The sequence below is a fragment of the Mesoplodon mirus genome (genome assembly GCF_964341445.2).
Source record: "Mesoplodon mirus genome assembly, chromosome: 3".
NCBI classification, from domain to species: Eukaryota; Metazoa; Chordata; class Mammalia; order Artiodactyla; family Ziphiidae; genus Mesoplodon; species Mesoplodon mirus.
In genome coordinates this window covers 116,267,032-116,294,309 of record NC_138978.1, presented here as the reverse complement: position 1 = coordinate 116,294,309, position 27,278 = coordinate 116,267,032, and the positions used below count along the sequence as shown (strand labels likewise).

Here is a 27,278-nt window from a genome sequence, read left to right as displayed (position 1 = left end):
AGAGACTGAGATAGCAACAAGGTGATAATTATGTGTACTGACTGCAGAAGTTCTTGGTGGAGTGAAAAACCAATGTGTATCCCTTGAATATCAGGGAAGGCTTCAAAGAGAAGGTGGACCTAGCACTAGGTCTTGAAGGATAAGCAGGACACAGAACAAAAGGAAGTTGAAAAAACAGTCATTTAGAGAATTTATGGCAATTCAATCCATCATCGATACCTTTAATTTATTTTCCCCCACAAGGAGCCAAGAGGTAAATAGTCACTATAGTGGGTATTCACCTACCTCATCTGATTCTGATAGGAATTCCTGCATGATGTCACTCTCACCAATAACTCGTATTGAGCACACTATAGAAAACAAAGACAGAATCTGGCATGAGGCCCTAAAATTAAGAATATAAAGTCAAGAACATATCAAGGTTTAAGTATAAATCATCATTAGCAGGCAGTGCTGAGGTAGTATGCCATCCCTGACACATGATATTTTACGGCACAACAAACATTTATATAAATATGAACCAGAACAGAGGAATAATAGGATGTACAAAGATGTAGCTTATTAAAAATATTAAACATAGACAAAGGAAGTTACCTGTAAAAGAGAAATAAAAGTTCAGTAAATCTAACTTTGCTGTCTTGTGTTAACTATTAATAAGCTAGACAATAGAGCAAGGGTAAGGTCAATTGGGAATAAACACAAAATTAAAATACAAAGAAAAATATCTATTTGGCCTAGGAGTAGGCCAGTAAGAGAATCATAAGCATTTAAAGCCACTTTGGAAAAAAATGGGTAGGTAATCAAGTATTAAGCTGAGCACATCTTCTCATTTCTCACCTCACTAACTTTAACTTCAAAACAACTACAACTAAAAAAAAGAGAGAGAGAGAAAGGGAGAAGGAAGGAAAGGAAAACAGGCAGGTAGGTAGGTAATCATCTAAATCTAAGGGAGTTAATTTCCTAACATTCTCATGAGGATAATAAATTACACTGCTGATTTTACTTCATTTTATTAAAAAAAAATTGTACTCTTTCTCATTTCCCAAAGGCTGTGTTAGGAGGCCATTCCATGTTAGAGAAAAGCTAAAAATAGATGAAGTTTAACTACCTTCTATGGGGGAAATGGTTTTTCTTCAGGGATAAAGCTCTCTACCAAAGTTTTAAAAAAATTCAACTAGGTCAATTAGTTCTTCTACAAGGACACAGAATTATTAAATACCATATAAGACCATTATTCTGTTAAATTAGTATTTTAAAGAAAAGCCTATTGCATGCCTAGCAAATTATGTAACTCTATAATGGAGGAAAACAAGGTCTCTTCTCTGAGCCACAAACTGAACCATCTTATTCCGGAGATCTGTGTCATTTCTCCCTGCCTTTCTAGACAAATGTTTCAGCGTCCACATCCAAAGACTCCTAATGTATTGTTTGGAGGTCCTGAGGTAACAAATAAGTTTTAATATTTCTACCTATAACCTACTTAGAAAAAGGGGACGTTAGCTTACCTACAACTCATCAAACCTATCCATGGACACGTGTAAGAGGAGTAAGGAATTTTCAAGTAGGACATGCCAGTGAACCAAGAATCACTTTCATAGAAATGTCTTAAATACTGCCCATCTAGTTCCCAAATCAATTTAGCATGTTGTTGAGTCTGTATATGTTTGCTGTGTGCAAAAATATAACCCTATAAATAAATAAAGGTCCTTAATGCATCAAAAAAATAATTATGCATTTTTCTGTTGTTGTTAAGTGTTTGGCGACTCAATAAAATAGGCTATTAACTGCTGTACTGAACATTTCACTCTTGGCTTCAAAGCTCAGATCATTCAACACCTAAGTCAAAAAGCTGATTTACTTTCACTGTTGAGCTTCAGGAAACTTAGCTCTGCAGTTTAGGAGCTGCAATATATACCTAGACCCTATGTTTACTCAAGATAGTAGAGTTTAACAGGCTGGCTTACCTTTTTCTAGATATTCTTCCAACCCCCGACGTCGGGCATCTAATTGCTGTTCTGATAAAGAGAATGGCCACTTCCCTGGAAGTCGGGGAAATGTAAAGTTGGCAAACTCTCTCTTCAGATTCTGGTGTAGGATGGCAAACTCCCGGTACCGCTTAGAACACAACTGCCTCCCTGCCATGTAAACATTGTATACCTGGTGAGGGTGAAGAACAAAAAAAAGCCTACTTACTGCAAATTAAATCACAGAATCACCTACAGTCAGGCTCAGATTGATACCGGTTAGGTATATTCTGATACACACTTAACAGAGAATATATGTTCAAGGTCACTGTAAAACAAGATTTACTTTTAATAAAGATGCCAGAAATTATATGTACAAAAGAGGGCTACTGCCTTCAGGGGGCCCATAATCTTATTTTTGCTATTACAATTACCTTCAACACACTGTTTTAAATATCTTCAGAGGCAATTATAAGCTTTTAAGGGTAGATTTTATTTTCAGAAAGTTAATCATTCAAAGCCAATGTGGTAAGTAAAGTGAATGAACAAGCAAGCAAATTTGGAGAGATATAAAAAGTTAGAATTGATTATAAAGCAATGTGACTGATATGTGTGTGAACCACACTTCCAAAGAAAATATCTAAAAATGATGTAAGCAATAGTGACATTTTTGTTACCAAACAGATCATTTTTGCAAAAGCTCCTTTCTTGAAGTCAGATATCCCTAGTTTTGTTCTTCTCCCTTCCATCATTAAAACAGGTTAACAAAAAGTTGAAGAATAAATGTACTCTAAGGACCTCCTCATATAAACAGTTAATAATCCTCATAAAGAAATAGGTAAGGGCCTCGGTCCTCCGCCCGCGCCCGCCGGAGCCTGTTCGCGTCGACTGACCAGAGTCCGCGAATTCAACGCTCCGAGCCCGTTCGGACGGCCCCGACCCCCAGCTTTCTGTCCTTTGAACACACTAAGAATAATGTCCCTGCATCAGTTTTTACTAGAGCCAATCACCTGTCATGCCTGGAACAGGGATCGTACCCAGATTGCCCTTAGCCCCAATAACCACGAAGTCCACATCTACAAGAAGAACGGGAGCCAGTGGGTGAAAGCTCATGAACTCAAGGAGCATAACGGACACATCACAGGTATCGACTGGGCTCCCAAGAGTGACCGCATCGTCACTTGTGGGGCTGACCGCAATGCCTACGTGTGGAGTCAGAAAGATGGTGTCTGGAAGCCGACCCTGGTGATCCTGAGAATTAACCGTGCAGCCACTTTTGTCAAGTGGTCCCCGCTAGAGAACAAATTTGCTGTGGGCAGCGGAGCACGACTCATTTCTGTTTGTTACTTCGAGTCCGAAAATGACTGGTGGGTAAGCAAGCACATTAAAAAACCCATTCGCTCCACGGTCCTCAGCTTGGATTGGCATCCCAACAACGTCTTGCTGGCAGCAGGATCCTGTGATTTCAAATGCAGAGTGTTTTCTGCCTACATTAAAGAAGTGGATGAGAAGCCAGCCAGTACACCCTGGGGCAGCAAGATGCCTTTTGGTCAGCTGATGTCAGAGTTTGGTGGCAGTGGCACTGGCGGCTGGGTGCACGGGGTCAGCTTCTCCGCCAGCGGGAGCCGCCTGGCCTGGGTCAGCCACGACAGCACCGTGTCCGTTGCCGATGCCTCAAAAAGTGTGCAGGTCTCAACTCTGAAGACAGAGTTCCTGCCCCTCCTGAGTGTGCGCTTCGTCTCGGAGAACAGCGTCGTGGCCGCTGGCCATGACTGCTGCCCCATGCTCTTTAGCTGCGACGACCGCGGCTGCTTGACCTTCGTCTCCAAACTAGACATCCCAAAACAGAGCATCCAGCGAAACATGTCGGCCATGGAGCGCTTCCGCAACATGGACAAGCGGGCCACGACCGAGGACCGCAACACGGCCCTGGAGACGCTGCACCAGAACAGCATCACTCAAGTGTCTATTTATGAGGCAGACAAGCAAGATTGTCGCAAATTTTGCACTACCGGCATCGATGGAGCCATGACCATTTGGGATTTCAAGACCTTAGAGTCTTCTATCCAGGGCCTTCGGATAATGTGAAGCTGAGTGAGCCGCCCAGATCCAGCATGAGGACGGACAGGCTGCGCCGGGCAGCTCCGCCATTCGCATGATGGGCAGGAGAGCCAGCCGCCAGGAAACACTGAAGACACATATGGCGCAAACCTTGTTGTGTGTTTTGTTTGAGGATAATTGGTGAAAGTGTTGGTTTTTTAAAAGCAGCAGTGATTTGGGTTTTGTTTTTTGGTTTTTTGTTTTGCTATTTCATTCCATTCTTGACCAAAGCTTCTCTTTAAGTAGTTTATTATGGACAATTGTCACACTAACTTAAAGGAAGGGGTGGGGGAGGTATGTAAATTGTCCGCTACAAAATTAAATAAAAATACTGAATGTGAAAAAAAAAAAAAAAAAAAAAAAAAAAGAAATAGGTAGAGGGACTTCCCTGGTGGTCCAGTGGGTAAGACTCCGAGCTCCCAATGCAGGGGCCCTGGATTCAATCCCTGGTCAGGGAACTAGATCCTGCATGCATGCCACAACTAAGGGTTCGCATGCCATGACTAAGAGTCCGCTTGCCACAACTAAGGAGTCTGCACGCCACAACTAAGAAGCCCACATGCCACAACTATGAGCCCGCATGCCGCAACTTACAGATCCCGCATGCCACAACTTAAAGACCCCGCATGCCACAAGAAAGATCCCATGTGCCACAACTAAGACCCAGCACAGCCTAAATAAATAAATTAATATTTAAAAAATAAAAAAGAAATAGGTAGAGATTTCTGTCTACTGTTCACAGATGCATGCCAAGCTTCTAGAACAGGGCCTGGCACACAGTAGGCACTCAGTAAATATTTGATGAAGAAATGAATGCACGTATGTGTAATTTTTAAATATGTGTCCTCATAAAGGAAAGTGGTGGGATGCATAATCCAAAAACATCAAATAATCTAAGTTACTTCGTATTCTCAGAACATATCAAATTATGCAGAGATGGGAAAATTAGCCCCAAATCACGTTTACTGGCTTAGCAAAAATCATTCAAAAATTTAAATGTGCACAAAATAGGTCATCTACTCATGTAATCAAGACTTAGTCACTGAGCATAGAGAACAGACTGGTGGTTGCCAAGAGGGAGGGATTGGGGGAGGGATAGAGTGGGAGGTGGGGGTTAGCAGTTGTAAGCTTTTATACACAGAATGGATAAACAACAAGGTCCTACTGTACAGCACAGAGAACTATATTCAATATCCTATGATAAACCATAATGGAAAAGAATACCAAAAAAAGTATAGTTATGTATAACTGAATCACTTTGCTGTACAGCAGTAATTAGCACAATACTGTAAATCAACGATACTTCAATTTAATAAATAAATCAATAAAGACTTAGTCACTGAGAATGTATACACCAAAGCCCTTCCTTCAATCTCAGGAAGAATCTTTTCCATGCTTCTGTGATTTAGGAAGTATAAATTAAATGCAACAATAATTTAAAAACTCCTCTCTCACAACTCTCCTCCTTTGATCCCTCCCCTACTTAAAAGCAAAACCTCTAACCACTATCAAATAGTGTCCAGGGATGAGTATGATCCTGATCAATGAGTTTTCTTTTTATAATTATCACTCAAATTTATAACTGATTGTAATGAATCACACATATTACCAAGTATTCCTTCTTAAGTAGAAAAGCATTAAAAGGAAAACAGTCTTCCCCTCAGACAAGACCACACATTCTCTTAAGGGCAGGCAGTCTCAAGAAAGTCTTATTCAGTCAACCTGGTCTTATATACTTACTTCTCAAACTAAACTTCCCAAATTTCTCAAGAACATCATCATTCCTTTGCTTAAAAAGCAAGTCTATATGGCTGGGGGGGGGGGCTGTGATGGGGCGGGGGAGAGGCATGGACGGGCGTGGGGTGGATGGATGGTGGGGGGTGGCCGCGTGGCGCGGGGGGATCGGCTCGGTGCTTTGTGGCCGCCTGGAGGAGTGGGATGGGGAGGGTGGGAAGGAGGGAGACGCAGGAGGGAGGGGATGTGGGAACAGATGTATATGTATGACTGATTCACTTTGTTGTAAAGCAGAGACTAAAAAAAAAAAAAAAAAAAAAAGCAAGTCCACAACGCTACTGGTGTTAAAAATCAGTCTGAGTTCCTCACACAAGGAAGGAAGGAAGGGAGGTAAAGCTAGCTTAGTGGCATTGGTGAATTAGGTATTCCCCAATGTCTTTTTCCAGGGAAGAGTAGACTAGGTCTTTGATAACACACAGAAAGACTATGACTGGATTTCCTCAATGATGATGACTTGAGTGATCGCAAGTCTAGAAAAACATTTCCTAGGGTAGAAAGAACCCTACAACTTGAGAGGCCTTTGTGACAATTTCAATCCTAAAATTTCAGTTTCTTATAAGGTGAGAAGAGTAACATCAAATAGCCTCTCACCACCCACCTCTTCCCACTTAAATGTGAAGTCAAAGGGAACAGAACTATAAATAGGATGCCTGACAGTTCAGTAATACTTTAATACAGGTAGGAATGGCTTCCACAAGAGCCAAACCGTTTTTTTTTTTAAATAGACCTTTATTGGAGGATAATTGCTTCACAATACTGTGTTAGTTTCTGTTGTATAACTAAGTGAATCAGCCATATGCATACATATATCCCCTTATCCCCTTCCTCTTGAGCCTCCCTCCCATCCTCCCTATCCCACATTTCTAGGTCATCTCAAAGCACCAATCTGATCTCCCTGTGCTATGCTGCTGCTCCCCATAACTATTTTACATTCGGTAGTGTATATATGTTGATGCTAATCTCACTTCGCCCCAGCTTCCCCCTCCGCCCTGTGCCCTCAAGTCCATTCTGTATGTCTACATCTTTATTCCTGCCCTGCAACTAGGTTCATCAATACCATTCTTTTTTTTAAAATTCCATATATATATGTGTTAGCATATGGTATTTGTTTTTCTCTTTCTGACTTACTTCACTCTGTATGAGACTCTAGGTCCATCCACCTCACTAAAAATAACTCAATTTCATTTCTTTTTATGGCTGAGTAATATTCCATTGTATATATGTGACACATCTTCTTTAACCATTCATCTGTCGATGGACATTTAGGTTGCTTCCACGTCCTGGCTATTGTAAACAGTGCTGCAATGAACATTGTGGTACATGACTCTTTTTGAATTACGGTTTTCTCAGGCTAAAACACTGATGAAAGAAATCAAAGATGACATAAACAGATGGAGAAATATACCATGTTCTTGGATTGGAAGAATCAATATTGTGAAAATGACTGTACTACCAAAAGCTACCTACAGATTCAATGCAATCTCTATCAAACTACCAATGGCATTCTTCACAGAATTAGAACAAAAAATTTTACAATTCGTATGGAAACACAAACTGTTTTTAAGTTAACTGAGCTTATTAGCAAATGAGAAACATACAAAAAGAGATCACGACAGAGACTGCTTTGTTCTTCACTTGCCCTTAAAATTCACCAAGATCCATTAGCGTCCATTTCCCTGGTTTGGACACACTCATTTGCAAAGAAAATGACTGACTCCCTACTGAATCAACTCATGAATGTCCATGATCCATGAGAAACGACCATGGTCTCATTACAAATGAAAACATCCATCAAAAAATATATTCTCTGGACTTGAAGGAAGATTATCAAATAGGAACTAAAGATATACACAGGCGGACAGTGCTTCTAGGATTTTTCCACCTTAATGTAAACCCTCAGACTGGCTGGCTTATACATGGAATTAGATGATGTTTGTCAAGCTTGCGATAGCACGCTGAATTTAATGATCACTGGTCACTGTCTTCTCCAACTGACCATATCCTACAAAACTTCAGAAGTTAGAATATTCATACAGATGGGCAAGAGGCACATGAAAAGATGCTCAACATCACTAATTATTAGAGAAATGCAAATCAAAACTACAATGAGGTATCACCTCATGCAGGTCAGAATGGCCATCATCAAAAAATCTAGAAACAATAAATACTGGAAAGGGTGTGGTGAAAAGGGAACCCTCCTGCACTGTTGGTGGGAATGTAAATTGATACAACCACTATGGAAAACAGTATGGAAGTTCCTTAAAAAACTAAAAATAGAACTACCATATGACCCAGCAATCCCATTACTGGGCATATACCCAGAGAAAACCATAATTCAAAGAGTCATGTACCACAATGTTCATTGCAGCACTATTTACAATAGCCAGGACATGGAAGCAACTTAAATGTCCATCAACAGATGAGTGGATAAAGAAGATGCAGCGCATATATACAATGGAATATTACTTAGCCATAAAAAGAAACGAAATTGAGTTATTTGTAGTGAGGTGGATGGACCCAGAGTCTGTCATACAGAGTGAAGTCAGAAAGAGAAAAACAAATACCGTATTCTAACACATATATATGGAATCTAAAAAAAAAAAAAAATAGTACTGATGAACCTAGTTGCAGGGCAGGAATAAAGATGTAGACATAGAGAATGGACTTGAGGACACAGGGTGGGAGGGGGAAGCTGGGGTGCAGTGAGATTAGCATTGACATATATACACTACCGAATGTAAAACAGTTATGGGAAGCAGCAGCATAGCACAGGGAGATCAGCTCGGTGATTTGCAATGACCTAGAGGGGTGGGATAGGGAGGATGGGAGGGAGGCTCAAGAGGGAGTGGATATGGGGACATATGTATGCATATGGCTGATTCACTTTGGTGTACAACAGAAACTAACACAGTATTGTGAAGCAATTATACTCCAAAAAAGATCTATTAAAAAAAAAAGTTAGAGTGTTCAGATTGCAAAGCCAGCTTCCAAGGGTAACAAGTTACAGCCTTCTTGAGATACTCTCTGCTGAGTTAGACTCCAATAAGGGAAAAGGAATGAATTATGAGTGGGCAAAGTGTACAACTTATCTCATCAGTGATCTAATTTTGTCCCTGTGGATTCTGCAAGTCAAAGTTTCAAACTTCAGCTTTGAAATAATTTCCAAATTTCTCAATATGTAAATGTTGAAAATCCATGCCATGCCATTTCTCTCTTTATCCTCATGAATGAATTCTATGGAATGAATGCCAGAAGACAGTAACTGATAAATTCTCACAATAGCACAAACCACTGAAAGGAAAGCAATTCTAGTAATATCTGGGCTCTGTATTCAATAGCAAAAACCAAAATTCCAGATATCAGAGATATTTATTTTGTTGCTTCCTTAATCCCCACCTACAGATTTCTTAAGGCTTTTAAATGGTAACATCTCATTCTACGTAGGATCTGAATATTAAAATGTTCTCACTTTCTCAAACCTCTAGTAACCAACAGGAATTGTGCTACTGAACACACAGAAGAGACTCTCCTTATACAATGCAAAAGTGATTAGAAAAAAAAAATGATGACAATTTGGCCATGACAACATCACCCAAGTTCTGCTTCCAAATGTCAAATAGACCCTGATCTAGTCCATGCTATTGATCTGAATGAATCTTCAATGTACATTATGATCAACAAATTGTTTCCAATGCTACCTTGCCATTTAATCTTGTTTTTAGCTGAAAATTCATCTTCAAAAGGACACATTATTTGCTATTCATAAGCTGCTTATAATAGCAAAAGGAGATACAGCACTCTTAGCTGATTTCTGGGTGAAAGGTGAGATCCTTAACTAAGGGATTCTTCCTGAATACTGAAGTATTTAGGCTTCTTCTTGGAAAGAAAAAAAGCAAAAGGAAACAACATGATCCTAAAGAACTTAGGTTTAGTGTGTGTGTGTGTGTGTGTGTGTGTGTGTGTGTGTGTGTGTGTGTGTGTGTGTGTGTGTGTGTGTGTGTGTGTGTGTGTGTGTTTTCCCTAATATGGGTCATAAATGGTATCTATTTTCTTTATTTGGACCTCAGGTGTACAGAACTGGATTAATCACAACACAGTCTCATTTTGGCAAACTCTTTGTTTGGATATTTAATTTGGTTATTTTTATTCTACTTTTATTTTTTTGGCCATGCCACGCATCACGTGGGATCTTAGTTCCCCAACCAGGGATTGAACCTGTGCCACCTGCAGTGGAAGCGCAGAGTCTTAACCACTGGACCACCACAGAAGTCCCAATTTAGTTATTTTTAACGTTGTGAAAAGCAAACTAAAAGCTAAGACCTTGATAAAAACTTATTTCTAACCATATAGTCTCTGCCTCCTTCACCCTATCTCCCTGTTTCTCTAACTCCCAAAATTATTATGCTCAACCATGTTTCATTATTCCCTTGTTTTTCTTTTTATAGTTTTTTTCCTGCATTTATATGTAATCCTTATATTTTTATTTTAATTTTTGAAGGGTATTTTAGTTTTATGAAAAGTCTATCATGCAGAATGAGACCTTTTGGGACTTCTTTTTTCACTTAGTCTCATCCACAACGTTATATATCTTTGTTGTTTATTCTGTTGTATACAACACTTCGTTGTTTCACTTTTCAAAAATCTGTTCTGTTGATGGGTATTCAGGTTGTTTCTGGGTTTTACTACTTCTTAGTTTTGGCTATTATGAACAATGCTGCTATGAACATTTGTGCATATGTCCCCTGTAGTACATATATAAGAGATTCTCCTGGGTATACCCTATGAGAAGAACTGCAGAGTTATAAGGTATGTGAATATTCAACCTAAGGAGATAATGCCAAACTGTAAGCTAAAGCAGTTACATCAATTTAAACTCCTTTCAGTAATAATATAAAAAGATCCTCTTAATTTTTGCCAGTGGAATGGGTATGAAAAGATTTCTCACTATGGTCCGAATTTACATTTCCATGATTACTAATGATGCTGATCATCACCTCTCCATATATTTACTGGCCAGCTGCCCAGGGATCCAGCCCCACCTACCAGTGGGTCAACATCAACTCTGGGAAACCCTGGGCCCCACAGCCAGCCAAGTCAGGAACTGGCCCCACTCACCAGCAGGCTGACACCAGCCCCAGAACCTTCCCAGGACATGGCCCCACCCACCAGTCACTGGCAGCTTCTGCACTAGGCAAGGCCTGGCAACCAACCTGATCAGGGGCCATCCATGCTTACCAATGCACCCACAGTAGTCAGCCTGACACAACAGAAGAGCCCATGCAGCCCACATAGATGGCACCCCTAAAGCGTATAGGTCTGGTAACCAGAGGGGAGTATGCTGCTGACACATAGGCATTTTCTACATAAGGCCACTTCTCCACGATCAGGAAACATACCAACCTACCAAATACAAAGAAATAAGAACACAGAATTAGGCAAAATGAGGCGATAGAGGAATATGTTCCAAACAAAGAAACAAGACAAAACCCCAGAAGAAAAACTAAGTGAAATGGAGATAAGCAATTTGTGCAATAGAGTTCAAGGTAATGATCATAAAAATGTTCAAAGAACTTTGGAGAAGACTGGATGAACACAGTAAGAAGTTAGAAGTTTCTAACAAAGAATTAGAAAATATAAAGAAGAACCAAACAGAGATGAGAAATACAATAACTAAAATTAAAAATACACTAGAAGGATTCAATAGGAGATTAGATGATACAGAGGAATGGATCAGAAAACTGGAAGACACAGTGGAGGAAATCACTCAAGCTGAACAGAAAAAAAGGACAAATAATTTTTATAAATGAGGACACTTTAAGACACTTCTAGGACAACATCAAGCTTATAACATTCACATAACAGGGGTCACAGAAGGAGAAGAGAGAGAAAAAGGTGCAGAGAACGTATCTGAAGACATAATAGCTAAAAACTTCCCTAACTTGGGAAAGAAAGCAGACATCCAGATCCAGAAAGCACAGAGAGTCCCAAACATGATCAACCCAAAGAGGACCACACCAAGACACATTGTAATTAAAATAGCAAAAATTAAAGATAAAGAGAGAATATTAAAAGCAGCAAGGGAAAAGCAACTAGTTATGCACAAGAGAACTCCCATAAGGCTATCAGTTGACTTTTCAGCAGAAACTCTGCAGGCCAGAAGGGAGTGGCACAATATATTTACAGTGATGAGAAGAAAAAACCTACAACCAAGAATACTCTACCTGGTAAATTATTCAATAATTTGAATAATTATTCAAATCATTCAGATTTGAAGGAGAAATCGAAAGTTTTACAGACAGGAAAAAGCTGAAAGAGTTTAGCACCATGAAACCAACTTTACAAGAAATGTTAAAGGGATGTCTCTATGCAGAAAAGACCACAACTAGAAAGAAGAAATTTGAAAGGAAAAATCTCATTGGTAAAGTCAAACATACAGTGAAGGTAGTTATCAGCCACTTATAAAGCTAGTAGGAAGGTTAAAAGACAAAAGTATCGAAATCATCAATATCACAATAAGCAGTTAATGGATATACACACCAAAAATGGATGTACAATATGATGTTAAAAACAGTAAATGTGGGGCTTCCCTGGTGGCACGGTGGTTGAGAGTCCACCTGCCGATGCAGGGGACATGGGTTCGTGCCCCGGTCCAGGAAGATCCCACATGCCACGGAGCGGCTGGGCCTGTGAGCCATGGCCGCTGAGCCTGCGCGTCCGGAGCCTATGCTCCGCAACGGGAGAGGCCACAACAGTGAGAGGCCCGCATACCGCAAAAAAAAAAAAAAAAAAAAAAAGACATAGAGTTGCTGAATGGATACAAAAACAAGAACCATATGTATGCTGCCTAAAAGAGACTTACTTCAGATCTAAAGACACACACAGGCAGAAAGTGAGGGAATAGAAAAAGGTACTCCATGAAAATGAAAATGTAAAGAAAGCCAGGACAGCAATACTTATATCAGACCAAATAGACTATAAACCAAGGTCTGTAATAAGAGATAAAGAAGGACATTACATAACAATCAATGAATCAATCCAAGAAGAAGATATAACAACTGTAAATATATATGCACCCAACATACGAGCACTGAATACATAAAGCAAATATTAATAGACACAAAGCGGGAGAAACTGACAATAACACACTGACAGGAGGGGACTTTAACACCCCACCTACATCAATGGACAGATGATCCAAACAGAAGATCAATAATGGAACACTAGCCTTAAATGACACATTAGATTAGACAGACTTAACAGATATATATAGAACATTCCATCCAAAAGCAGCAAATTGCTCATTCTTTTCAAGTGCACGTGGAACATTCTCCAGAATAGATAACATGCTAGGTCACAAAACAAGTCTCAGTACATTTAAAATTGAAACCATATCAAGCATCTTTTCTGACCACAATGCTATGAGACTAGAAATGAACTACAAGAAAAAACTGCAAAAAACACAAACACATGGAGGCTAAACAATGTGCTTCTCAACAACCAACAGGTCACTGAAGAAATCAAAGAAATTTAAAAATACCTGGAGATAAATGAAAACGAAAACACAACGATCCAAAATCTATGTGACACAGGAAAAGCAGTTCTAAGAGGGAAGTTTATAGCGATACAAGCGTACCACAGGAAAAAAGAAATATCTCAAATAAACAAGCTAATTTTACACCTAAAGTAGCTAGAAAAAGAACAAACAAAACCCAAAGTTAGTAGAAGGAAAGAAATCATACAGATCAGAGCAGAAATAAATGAAATAGAGACTAAATGACAAAAACAAACCAATAGAAAAGACTGATGAAACTAAGAGCTGGTTCCTTGGTGTGACATTTTTAAAGTACTGAAAGAAAAAACCATCATCCCAGAATTTTATGCCCTATAAAAATATCTTTCAAACATAAGGGTGGACCAGAGGGCAGAGAGTAGAAGCAAGAAGAACTACAATCCTGCAGCCTGTGGAACAAAAACCACATTCACAGAAAGATAGACAAGATGAAAAGCCAGAGGGCTATGTATCAGATGAAGGAACAAGATAAAACCCCAGAAAAACAACTAAATGAAGTGGAGATAGGCAACCTTCCAGAAAAAGAATTCAGAATAATGATAGTGAAAATGATCCAGGACCTCAGAAAAAGAATGGAGGCAAAGATCGAGAAGATGCAAGAAATGTTTAACAAAGACTTAGAAGAAGTAAAGAACAAACAAACAGAGATGAACAATACAATAACTGAAATGAAAACTACACTAGAAGGAATCAATAGCAGAATAACTGAGGCAGAAGAATGGATAAGTGACCTGGAAGACAGAATGGTGGAATTCACTGCTGCAGAACAGAATAGAGAAAAAAGAATGAAAAGGAATGAAGACAGCCTAAGAGACCTCTGGGACAACATTAAACTCAACAACATTTGCATTATAGGGGTCCCAGAAGGACAAGGGAGAGAGAAAGGAACAGAGAAAATATCTGAAGAGATTATAGTCGAAAACTTCCCTAACATGGGAAAGGAAATAGCCACCCAAGTTCAGGAAGCGCAGAGTCCCATACAGGATAAACCCAAGGAGAAACACGCCGAGACACATAGTAATCAAACTGGCAAAAATTAAAGACAAAGAAAAATTATTGAAAGCAGCAAGGGAAAAATGACAAATAACATACAAGGGAACCCCCATAACGTTAACAGCTGATTTCTCAGCAGAAACTCTACAAGCCAGAAGGGAGTGGCATGATATACTTAAAGTGATGAAAAGGAAGAACGAACCTACAACCAAGATTACTCTACCCAGCAAGGATCTCATTCAGATTCGCTGGAGAAATCAAAAGCTTTACAGAGAAGCAAGAGCTAAGAGAATTCAGCACCACCAAACCAGCTCTACAACAAATGCTAAAGGAACTTCTCTAAGTGGGAAACATAAGAGAAGAAAAGGACCTACAAAAAAAAGCCCAAAACAATTAAGACAATGGTCACAGGAATATACATATCGATAATTACCTTAAACGTGAATGGATTAAATGCTCCACCCAAAAGACACAGGCTTGTTGAATGGATACAAAAACAAGACCCATATATATGCTGTCTACAAGAGACCCACTTCAGACCTAGGGACACATACAGAGTGAAAGTGATGGGATGGAAAAAGATATTCCATGCAAATGGAAATCAAAAGAAAGCTGGAGTAACAATACTCATATCAGATAAAATAGACTTTAAAATAAAGAATGTTACAAGAGACAAGGACGGACACTACATAATGATCAAGGGATCAATCCAAGAAGAAGATATAACAATTATAAATATATATGCACCCAACACAGGAGCACTTCAATACATAAGGCAACTGCTAACAGCTCTAAAAGAGGAAATCGACAGTAACACAATAATAGTGGGGGACTTTAACACCTCACTTACACCAATGGACATATCATCCAAAATGAAAATAAATAAGGAAACAGAAGCCTTAAATGACACAATAGACCAGATATATTTAATTGATATTTATAGGATATTCCATCCAAAAACAGCAGATTACACTTTCTTCTCAAGTGCGCATGGAACATTCTCCAGGATAGATCACATCTTGGGTCACAAATCAAGCCTCAGTAAATTTAAGAAAACTAAAATCATATCAAGCATCTTTTCTGACCACAACGCTATGAGATTAGAAATGAATTACAGGCGAAAAAAAGTAAAAAAAACACCAACACATGGAGGCTAAACAATACGTACTAAATAACCAAGAGATCACTGAAGAAATCAAAGAGGAAATCAAAAAATACCTAGAGACAAATGACAATGAAAACAAGATGATCCAAAACCTATAGGATGCAGCAAAAGCAGTTCTAAGAGGGAAGTTTACAGCTATACAAGCCTACATCAAGAAACAAGAAAAATCTCAAAAAAACAATCTAACCTTACACTTAAAGGAACTAGAGAAAGAAGAACAAACAAAACCCAAAGTTAGCAGAAGGAAAGAAATCATAAAGATCAAAGCAGAAATAAATGAAATAGAAACAAAGAAAACAATAGCAAAGATCAATAAAACTAAAAGCTGGTTCTTTGAGAACATAAACAAAACTGATAAACAATTAGCCAGACTCATCAAGAAAAAGAGGGAGAGGACTCAAATCAATAAAATTAGAAATGAAAAAGGAGAAGTTACAATAGACAACACAGAAATACAAAGCATCCTAAGAGACTACTACAAGCAACACTATGCCAATAAAATGGACAACCGGGAAGAAATGGACAAATTCTAAGAAAGGTATAACCTTCCAAGACTGAACCAGGAAGAAATAGAAAATATGAACAGACCAATCACAAGTAATGAAATTGAAACTGTGATTAAAAATCTTCCAACAAACAAAAGTCCAGGACGAGATGGCTTTCCAGGTGAATTCTATCAAATACTTAGAGAAGAGCTAATACCCATCCTTCTCAAACTCTTCCAACAAAGTGCGGAGGAAGGAACACTCCCAAACTCATTCTATGAGGCCACCATCACCCTGATACCAAAACCAGACAAAGATACTACAAACAAAGAAAATTAGAGACCAATATTACTGATGATATAGATGCAAAAATCCTTAATAAAATACTAGCAAACAGAATCCAACAACACATTAAAAGGATCATACATCATGATCAGGTGAGATTTATCCCAGGGATGCAAGAATTCTTCAATATATGCAAATCAATCAATGTGATACAGCATATTAACAAAGTGAAAAATAAAAACCATATGATCATCTCAATAGATGCAGAAAAAGCTTTTGACAAAATTCAACACCCATTTATGATAAAAACTCTCCAGAAAGTGGGCACAGAGGGAACCTACCTCAACATAATAAAGGCCATATATGACAAACCCACAGCAAACACCACTGTCAATGGTGAAAAACTGAAAGCATTTCCTCTAAGATCAGGAACAAGACAAGGATGCCCACTCTCACCACTATTATTCAACATAGTTTTGGAAGTCCTAGCCACAGCAATCAGAGAAGAAAAAGAAATAAAAGGAATACAAATTGGAAAAGAAGAAGTAAAACTGTCACTGTTTGCAGATGACATGATACTGTACATAGAGAATCCTAAAGATGCCACCAGAAAACTACTAGAGCTAATCAATGAATTTGGTAAAGTAGCAGGATACAAAATTAATGCACAGAAATCTCTTGCATTCCTACACACTAATGACGAAAAATCCGAAAGAGAAATTAAGGAAACACTCCCATTTACCATTGCAACATAAAGAATAAAATACCTAGGAATAAACCTACCTAGGGAGACAAAAGACCTGTATGCAGAGAACTATAAGACAGTGATGAAAGAAATTAAAGATGATACCAACAGATGAAGAGATAAACCATGTTCTTGGATTGGAAGAATCAATATTGAGAAGATGACTACACTACCCAAAGCAATCTACAGATTCAATGCAATCCCTATCCAATTACCAATGGCATTTTTTACGGAACTAGAACAAAAAGTCTTAAAATTTGTATGGAGACAAAAAAGACCCCGAATAGCCAAAGTAGTCTTGAGGGAAAAAAATGGAGCTGGAGGAATCAGACTCCCTGACTTCATACTATATTACAAAGCTACAGTAATCAAGACAGTATGGTACTGGCACAAAAACAGAAACACAGATCAATGGAACAAGACAGAAAGCCTAGAGATAAACCCACGCACCTATGGTCAACTAATCTATGACAAAGGAGGCAAGGATATACAATGGAGAAAAGACAGTCTCTTCAATAAGTGGTGCTGGGAAAACTGGACAAGTACATGTAAAAGAATGAAATTAGAACACTCCCTAACACCATACATGAAAATAAACTCAAAATGGATTAGAGACCTAAACATAAGACCGGACACTATAGAACTCTTAGAGGAAAACATAGGAAGAACACTCTTTGACATAAATCACAGCAAGATCTTTTTTGATTCACCTCCTCGAGTAATGGAAATAAAAACAAAAATAAACAAATGGGACCTAATGAAATTTCAAAGCTTTTGCACATCAAAGGAAACCATAGGGCTTCCCTGGTGGCGTAGTGGTTGAGAATCTGCCTGCCAATGCAGGGGACACGGGTTCAAGCCATGGTCTGAGAAGATCCCACATGCCGCGGAGCAACTAGACCCGTGAGCCACAATTACTGAGCCTGCGCGTCTGGAGCCTGTGCTCTGCAACAAGGGAGGCCACGACAGTGAGAGGCCGATGCACCACGATGAAGAGTGGCCCCCACTTGCCGCAACTAGAGAAAGCCCTCACACAGAAACGAAGACCCAACACAGCCATAAATAAATAAATAAATAAAATTAAAAAAATAAAAAAGGAAACCATAAACAAGACGAAAAGACAACCCTCAGAATGGGAGAAAATATTTGCAAATGAATCAACTGACAAAGGATTAATCTCCAAAATATATAAACAGCTCATGCAGCTCAATATTAAAAAAACAAACAACTCAATCTAAAAACGGGCAGAAGACCTAAATAGACATTTCTCCAAAGAAGACATACAGATGGTCAAGAAGCACATGAAAAGCTGCTCAACATTACTAATTATTATAGAAATGCAAATCAAAACTACAATGAGGTATCACCTCACACCAGTTAGAATGAGCATCATCAGAAAATCTACAAACAACAAATGCTGGAGAGGCTGTGGAGAAAAGGGAACCCTCTTGCACTGTTGGTGGGAATGTAAATTGATACAGCCACTATGGAGAACAGTATGGAGGTTCCTTAAAAAACTAAAAATAGAATTACCACATGACCCAGGAATCCCACTACTGGGCATACCCAGAGAAAAACATAATTCAAAAAGACACATGCACCCCAATGTTCATTGCAGCACTGTTTACAATAGCCAGGTCATGGAAGCCACCTAAATGCCCATTGACAGATGAATGGATAAAGAAGATGTGGTACATATATACAATGGAATATTACTCAGACGTAAAAAGGAACAATATTGGGTCATTTGTTGAGACATGGATGGATCTAGAGACTGTCATAGAGAATGAAGTCAGAAAGAGAAAAACAAATATCGTATATTAACGCATATATGTGGAACCTAGAAAAATGTTACAGATGAACCGGTCTGCAGGGCAGAAATTGAGACACAGATGTAGAGAACAAACATAAGGACACCAAGGGGGGAAAGCGGCGGGGAGTGTGGGTGTGGGGGTGTGATGAATTGGGCAATTGGGATTGACATGTATACACTGATGTGTATAAAACTGATGACATAAGAATCTGGTGTATAAAAAAATTAAAATTCAAAAATTTAAAAAGAAGGAATATGAAAAAGAGTATATATAGATATATATATGTATGTATGTATAACTGAGTCACTTTGCTGTACAGCAGAAACTGGCACTGCACTGTAAATCAACTACACTTCAATAAATTTTTTTTTTTTTTTGCGGTACGCGGGCCTCTCACTGTTGTGGCCTCTCCCGTTGCAGAGCACAGGCTCCAGATGCACAGGCTCAGCGGCCATGGCTCACGGGCCCAGCCACTCTGCGGCATGTGGGATCCTCCCGGACCGGGGCATGAACCCGTGTCCCCTGCATCAGCAGGCGGACTCTCAACCACTGCGCCACCAGGGAAGCCCCAATAAAATTTTTTTAATAAATAAATAAAAACCTCCTAAGGGAAAATGAAACTAGACCCTTTTAAACCCAGCTCTTACCACAGGTTTAGTTTGGGTCAAGTTGTGTCCCTGACATAACTACACATTTTAAAAAGGTGTCAGAACACAACTTACAAGCTCCGAAAAAAAAAACAAAAAAAACGTAAGGGTGAAATAAAGACTTTTTCAGATCAACAAAAACTGAGAGAATTCATTGCCAGCAGATCTACACTACAAGAATATTAACAGAAATTCTTCAGGCAGAATGAATATGATACCAGATGGAAACTGCAGTTACACAAAGGAATGAAGGACACCAGGAATGGTAAATATGTGCTTGAATATAAAGAAACTCTTCTCATTTTCAATCTCTTTAATTATTTTTTTAATATTTATTTACTTAGGCTGTGCCAGGTCTTAGCTGCGGCACACAGGATCTTCATTGTGGCACGTTTAGTTGCCACGTGTGGGATCTTTAGTTGCAGCATGCGGGCTTCTTAGTTACAGCATGCAGACTCTTAGTTGCGGCACGTGGACTTAGTTGCGGTGTGCAGACTCTTAGTTGCAGCATGCAGACTCCTTATCGTGGCATGCATGTGGGATCTAATTCCCAGACCAGGGATTGAACCCAGGCCCCCTGCACTGGGAGTGCAGATTCTTACCCAGTGGACCACCAGGGAAGTCCCCTCTTTAATTATTTAAAGCAAAGACAACAACAAAATATCATGGACTTTATAGTACATATAGAAGTAAAATGTGTAACAACAGCACAAAGGATAGAAGGTGGAAATGAAATGTACTGCTACAAAATTCTTATACTAAATGAGAAGTAATATTGTATTATTTGAAGATAATACTTATAAAGATATATCCTGTAAATGTAGAACAACCACTAACAAAATAAAACAACAATTATATGGAGATAATATGGGATCATTAAAAATACTCTATTAATCGAAAAGAAGGCAAGAGAGGAGGAAAAAAGGAATAAAGAACACATGAGATATAGATAATAAAGAATATGGTAGATTTAAACCTAACTACATCAATAATTATACTGGGACTTCCCTGGTGGCACAGTGGTTAAGAATCTGCCTACCAACGCAGGGGACACAGGTTCAAGCCCTGGTCCGGGAAGATCCCACATGCCGCAGAGCAACTAAGCCCGTGCGCCACAACTACTGAGCCTGCGCTCTAGAGCCCGCGAGCCACAACTACTGAACCCATGTGCCACAACTACTGAGCCTGCACTCTAGAGTCCGCGAGCCACAACTACTGAAGTCCGCGCGCCTACAGCCCATGCTCTGCAACAAGAGAAGCCACCGCAATGAGAAGCCCGCACACCACAACGAAGAGTAGCCCCTGCTCACCACAACTAGAGAAAGCCCGCGCACAGCAAGAAGACCCCACGCAGCCAAAAATGAATAAATTTTTAAAAAATAAAATAAAATAATTATACTAAGTATGCAGACTATACACTCCAAGTAAAAAACCAAGGTTGCCAGATTGCACAAAAAATGCAAGACACAACTATATGGTGTCTACAAGAAACCCATTTTAAGTATAATTATACAGATAGGTTAAAAGTAAAAGAAAGGAAAAGATATCCAATGAAAACAATAACCAAAAGAAAGCTGAAGTGGCTATTAGTGGCTATATGTTAATATTAGAGAAAGACTTCAGAACAAAGAACAATGCAAGAGATGTTTAAGGTGTTAATTCATCAAGAAGACATAATGGCTTCATTATACATAAAGAAAAAATGGATAGAACTGAAGATTCTACTTCAGGTAAACTCCCTATAGACCAACCCTCCCAGTGAACAACTACAAACTCTGGAAAAAATACAAAAACCAATTACCTGAGGATTCTGAATTTTACACTAAAATGATAAAGGGGAGTCAAAACATGAAGCAGGGCTTCCCTGGTGGCGCAGTGGTTGAGAATCTGCCTGCCAATGCAGGGGACACAGGTTTGAGTCCTGGTGTGGGAAGATCCCACATGCCGCGGAGCGACCAGGCCCGTGAGCCACAACTACTGAGCCTGCGCGTCTGGAGCCTGTGCTCCGCAACAAGAGAGGCCGCAATAGTGAGAGGCCCGTGCACCGCGATGAAGAGTGGCCCCACTTGCCACAACTGGAGAAAGCCCTCGCACAGAAACAAAGACCCAACGCAGCCATAAATAAATAAATAATTGATTTTAAAAATTAAAAAAAAACCATGAAGCAATTGACAGAGTTGGGGAGTTTCCTGCTTTTAGGGGATTTTGCCCTGATAGTGGGCATCAGTCACAAATTAGCATAACTTAAGCAACTAAAACTCCAAGAAAAACTGTGACATCTTTCTGGCCAGAGGAAAGAGAGAAAGGTTCTGGGCAATCATGGATGCCACCAAAATGAGTGGAGAATCCCAAAAGAGACAGAACCAGAAAAGGGGATGCCTTAATTCTGTGAACGAACATCACATACATCTCAGGCTGATCCCTCCCTAAATGGTATACACACAAGACAGACTCAAAAGTAGCACAGCAAAAGCTGAAAGAATTGAAAGGAGACTTGAAGTGCAACTCACAGAAGCTGACACAGCTTACAGTTAACTGCCAAGTAAAACAAACACATCAGTATTCCTCAGAGGAATATCACAGAATCCAGAGTCTACACAATGTAACATTCACGATACCCAGGATACAATCCAAAATTACTCACTGTACAAAGAACCAAAAAGATATGACCCATTCCCAAGGAAAAAGACACTAAACAGAGAACATCAAAATGACATAAATATTAAAATGTTCAGACATACACTCAATGGAACAGAACAGTATACAGAAATAAAACCACACATATATGTTCAACTGATCTTCAACAGTAATGTCAAGGTATTTCAATGCGGAAAGAATATTCTTTTCAACACAAGTTGCTAAAACTGGATACCCATATGGGGAAAAAAAAATAACCTTGACCCTTATATAATACAGTATACAACAATCAACTCACAATGGATCACAGACCTAAACATAAGAAGAAAACTATGATGTGGTCACTTTGGAAAACAGTTTGGCATTTCCTCAAAAGGTTAAACATAAGAGTTACCATATGACCCAGCTATTCTACTCTTAAGTATTTCTTTCCAAGAGAAATGAAAACAGGTATCCACACAAAAACTCGTACATACATGCTCATACCAGCATTATACACAAGAGGCAAAAACTATAAAGAACCCCAAATGTCCATCAATTGAAGAACAGATAAATTAAATGTTATATTCATACAATGGAGTGTCATTTGGCCGATACATGCTACAACATGGATAAACCTTGAAAATACATATGGCTTCACTTATATGAAACATCCAGAATAGGCAAATCTATAGAGATGGAAAGTAGATTAGTGGTTGCCTAGGACTAGAGGGGATAGGAGGTTTGGAGAATGCTGGCTAAAGGGTATAGAGTTTCTTTCTTTTTTTTATATATAAATTTATTTATTTATTTATTTATTTTTGGCTGTGTTGGGTCTTCGTTTCTGTGAGAGGGCTTTCTCCAGTTGCAGCGAGCGTGGGCCACTCTTCATGGCGGTGCGCGGGCTTCTCACTGTCGCTGCCTCTCGTTGCAGAGCACAGGCTCCAGACGCACAGGCTCAGTAGCTGTGGCTCACGGGCCTAGATGCTCCACGGCATGTGGGATCCTCCCAGACCAGGGCTCGAACCTGTGTCCCCTGCATTGGCAGGCAGATTCTCAACCACTGCGCCACCAGGGAAGCCCCTAGAGTTTCTTTTTGAGATGATGAAAATGTTCTAAAATTGTGGTGATAGTTGCACAATTCTGTGAGCATACTAAGAACCACTGAATTGTACACTTTAAATGGGTGAATTTATGGTATGTGAATCATACCTCGAAATACAGTTGTTACAAAATCAGAAAGCTAAAACTATAAAACTTTTATAAGAAAACATAAAAGATTTGTGTTCTTGAGGTAGGCAGATTTCTTAGAACACAAAAAGCATTATCCATAAAAGAAAGAAATTGACAAACTATACTTCATCAGAGTTTAAAACTTGTTTTTTTGAAAGACACTGTTAAAAATAAAATAAAAAGGCAAGCCTCAGACTGGGAGAAATATTTTACAAAGCATTTATCTGATAAAAGACTTATATACAGTATACATAAATAACACTTACAACAAAATAATAATAAGACAAACGGCCCAATTTTTTAAATGGGCAAGAGCAGAACAGATACTTTAACAATGAAGATATAAGAGAAGCCATTAGCACATGAAAATACACTCATCGTGAGTCATTAGGCAAATGCAAAATTAAAATCAGAATGAAATACCACTACACTCACTAGAATGGCTAGAATTTAAAAAACTGAAAATACCAAGTGTTCAAGAGGTTATGGAGCAACTGGAACTCTCCACTACAGATGCGAATACAAAAACAGTACAGCCTCTTTGGAAAACAGTTTGACAATTTCTCATTTGACCCTGCAATTCCACTTCTAGCTGTGTATGTACTCAAGAGAAATGAAAACATAAATCTACATAAAGACCTGTACATTAATGTTATTTCATGGCAGCTTCAGTAATAATAGCCCCAAACTGGAAACAACACAAATGGGCAAAAACAAGCGAACAGATAAATAAACTGCAGTAAATCCATCCAATGGAATACTATCAGTAATTTAAAAGGAATAAACTATTGATATATGCAACAACATGTATCAATCTTAAAGGACTACACTAAGTGAACAAAGCTAGACATGAAAGACTACATATTGTATGCTTCCATTTATTTGACATTCTAAAAAAGGCAAAATACAGTGACAGAAAGGTAATCAGTGGTTGACAGAGGCAGTGGAAGGGAAAGAGGACTGACTACAAAGGGGCATGAGGGAACTTCCTGGGACAATGAAAATGTTCTATATCTTGATTGCGGTGATTATAAAACTATGTGCATTAATTAAAACTCACGAAACTAGACATTTAACATGGGTGAATGTTAATGTTAGTAAATTATGCTCAATAAAGTTGATTTTTTAAAAAAGGACAATTAGTAGTTTCATTCCTTTTCTAAGTCTACAGAGGTTCTCAAGGTCTTAGGTAATTCCCCAAAGGTCTCAATATCCAATCTGCTCCATTTTTAGGGCCAAATCTTGATTTCTACTTCTTACATGTCTTATGATTAAAAGTACAGGACCTCTACAAAGGATCATAAGAGACTACTACTAAGAGCAACTATACGTCCATAAAATGGACAACCTAGAAGAAATGGACATATTCTTAGAATGGTACAATCTCCCAAGACTAAAGCATGAAGAAATAGAAAATATAAACAGACCAATTACCAGTACTGAAATTGAATCAGTAATTTAAAAACTCCCAACAAACAAAAGTCCAAGACCAGATGGCTTCACAGGTGAATTCTACCAACATCTAGAGAAGAGCTAACACCTATCCTTCTGAAACTATTCTAAAAAATTGCAGAGGAACGAACACTTAACTAACTCATTCTATGAGGCCACCATCACCCTGATACCAAAACCAAACAAAGATATCACAAAAAAGGAAAATTACAGGCCAGTATCACTGATGAACATAGATACAAAAATCCTCAACAAAATACTAGCAAACTGGGACTTCCCTGGTGGCAAAGTGGTTAAGGAACCGCCTGCCAACGCAGAGGACACGGGTTCGAGCCCTGGTGCGGGAAGATCCACATGCCTCAAAGCAACTAAGCCTGTGCACCACACCTACTGAGCCTGTGTTCTAGAGCCCGCGAGCCACAACTATTGAGCCCGCATGCCACAACTACTGAAGGCTGCACGCCTACAGCCCATGCTCCGCAATAAGAGAAGCCACTGCAATGAGAAACCCGCACACCGCGATGAAGAGCAGCCCCCGCTCGCCACAACTAGAGAAAAGCCCGTGCGCATCAACGAAGACCCAACGCAGCCAAAAATAAATAATAAATTAATTTTAAAAAAATACTAGCAAACCGACTCCAACAATACATTAAAAGGATCATACACCATGACCAAGTGGGATTTATTCCAGTGATGCAAGTATTCTGCAACATCTGCAAATCAATGTGATACACCACACTAACAAACTGAAGAATAAAACCATATGATCATCTCAATAGATGCAGAAAAAGCTTTTGATAAAATTCAACATCCATTTATGATAAAATCTCTTCAGAAAGTGGACACAGAGGAAACATACTTCAATATAATAAAGGCCATATAGAGACTTCCCTGGTGGCGCAGTGGTTAAGAATCCACCTGCCAACGCAGGAGACACGGATTCTATCCCTGGTCCAGGAAGATCCCACATGCCGTGGAGCAACTAAGCCCACGCACCACAACTACTGAGCCTTCACTCTACAGCCCTCGAGCCACGACTACTGAGCCCACGTGCCACAACTACTGAAGCCCGTGGACCCGTGCTCGGCAACAAGAGAAGCCACCGCAATGAGAAGCACACACACCGCAACGAACAGTAGCCCCCACTCACTGCAACTACAGAAAAGCCCGCGTGCAGCAATGAAGCCCCAATGCAGCCCAAAATAAATAAATTAAATAAATAAATTTTAAAATAAAATAAATAAAGGTCATATAAGACAAACCCACAGGTAACATCATACTCAATGATGAAAAGCTGAGAGCATTTCCTCTAAGATCAGGAACAAGACAAGGATGCCCACTCTCACCACTTTTATCCAACACAGTTTTGGAAGCCCTAGCCACAGCAATCAGAGACAAAAAGAAATAAAAGGAATCCAAATTGGAAAAGAAGAAACAGAACTGTCACTGTTTGCAGATGACATGATGCTACACATAGAAAATCCTAAAGATGCTACCAGAAAACTACTAGAGCTCATCAATGAATTCAGTAAAGTCGCTGGATACAAAATTAATATACAGAAATCTGTTGCATTTCTATACACTAAAAATGAAATATCAGAAAGAGAAATTAAGGAAACAATCCCATTTACCATCATATCAAAAAGAATAAAATACTTAGGAATAAACCTAGCTAAGGAGGCAAAAGATTTGTATTACAAAAACTATAAGACACTGATAACAGAAACTGAAGATGACACAAACAGGTGGAAAAATATACCGTGTTCTTGGATTGGAATAATCAATATTGTTAAAATTACCATGACTACCCAAGGCAATATACAGATTCAACACAATCCCTATCAAATTACCAGTGGCATTTTTCACAAAACTAAAACAAAAAATTTTTTAATTTGTATGGAAACACAAAAGACCTTAAATAGCCAAAACAACCTTGAGAAGAAAGAACGGAGCTAGAGGAATCATGCTCCCTGGCTTCAGACTGTACTACAAAGCTACAGTAATCAAAACAGTGTAGTACTGGCACAAAAACAGACATATAGATCAATGGAACAGGATAGAAAGTGCAGAAAAAAACCCACACACTTATGATCAATTAATCTATGACAAATGAGGCAAAAATATACAATGGAGAAAAGGCAGTCTCTTCAATAAGTGGTGCTGGAGAAACTGGACAGCTACGTGTAAAAGAATGAATTAGAACATTCTCTAACACCAGATACAAAAATAAACTCAAAATGGATTAAAGACCTAAATGTAAGACTAGATACTATAAAACTCCTAGAGGAAAACATAGGCAGAACATTCTTTGACAAAAAAAAATCATAGCAATATTTTTTGGATGCATCTTCTAGAGTAATGGAAGTAAAAACAAAAATAAACAAATGGGACCTAATTAAACTTAAAAGCTTTTGC

At 38.9% G+C, this 27,278-nt stretch overlaps 2 protein-coding genes across 2 annotated transcripts in view; one reads left to right on the top strand and one right to left on the bottom strand.

The window, feature by feature from the left end:
• SNX27 (sorting nexin 27) overlaps positions 1–27,278 on the bottom strand; it is an 83,593-nt gene that overhangs the window by 30,110 nt on the left and 26,205 nt on the right. Inside the window, exons 3-4 of the mRNA XM_082614377.1 lie at positions 1,965–2,157; positions 286–350 (exon numbers count right to left, since the gene is read on the bottom strand). Coding sequence (XP_082470503.1) covers positions 286–350; positions 1,965–2,157 — 258 coding nt within the window. The remainder of the gene's footprint in view (positions 1–285; positions 351–1,964; positions 2,158–27,278) is intronic.
• LOC309801200 (actin-related protein 2/3 complex subunit 1A-like) lies at positions 2,810–4,400 on the top strand. Its single transcript, XM_082615732.1, is given in 2 exon segments — positions 2,810–3,000; positions 3,003–4,400. Coding segments are annotated over 2 exon segments (1,071 nt in total). The 5' UTR covers positions 2,810–2,979; the 3' UTR covers positions 4,053–4,400.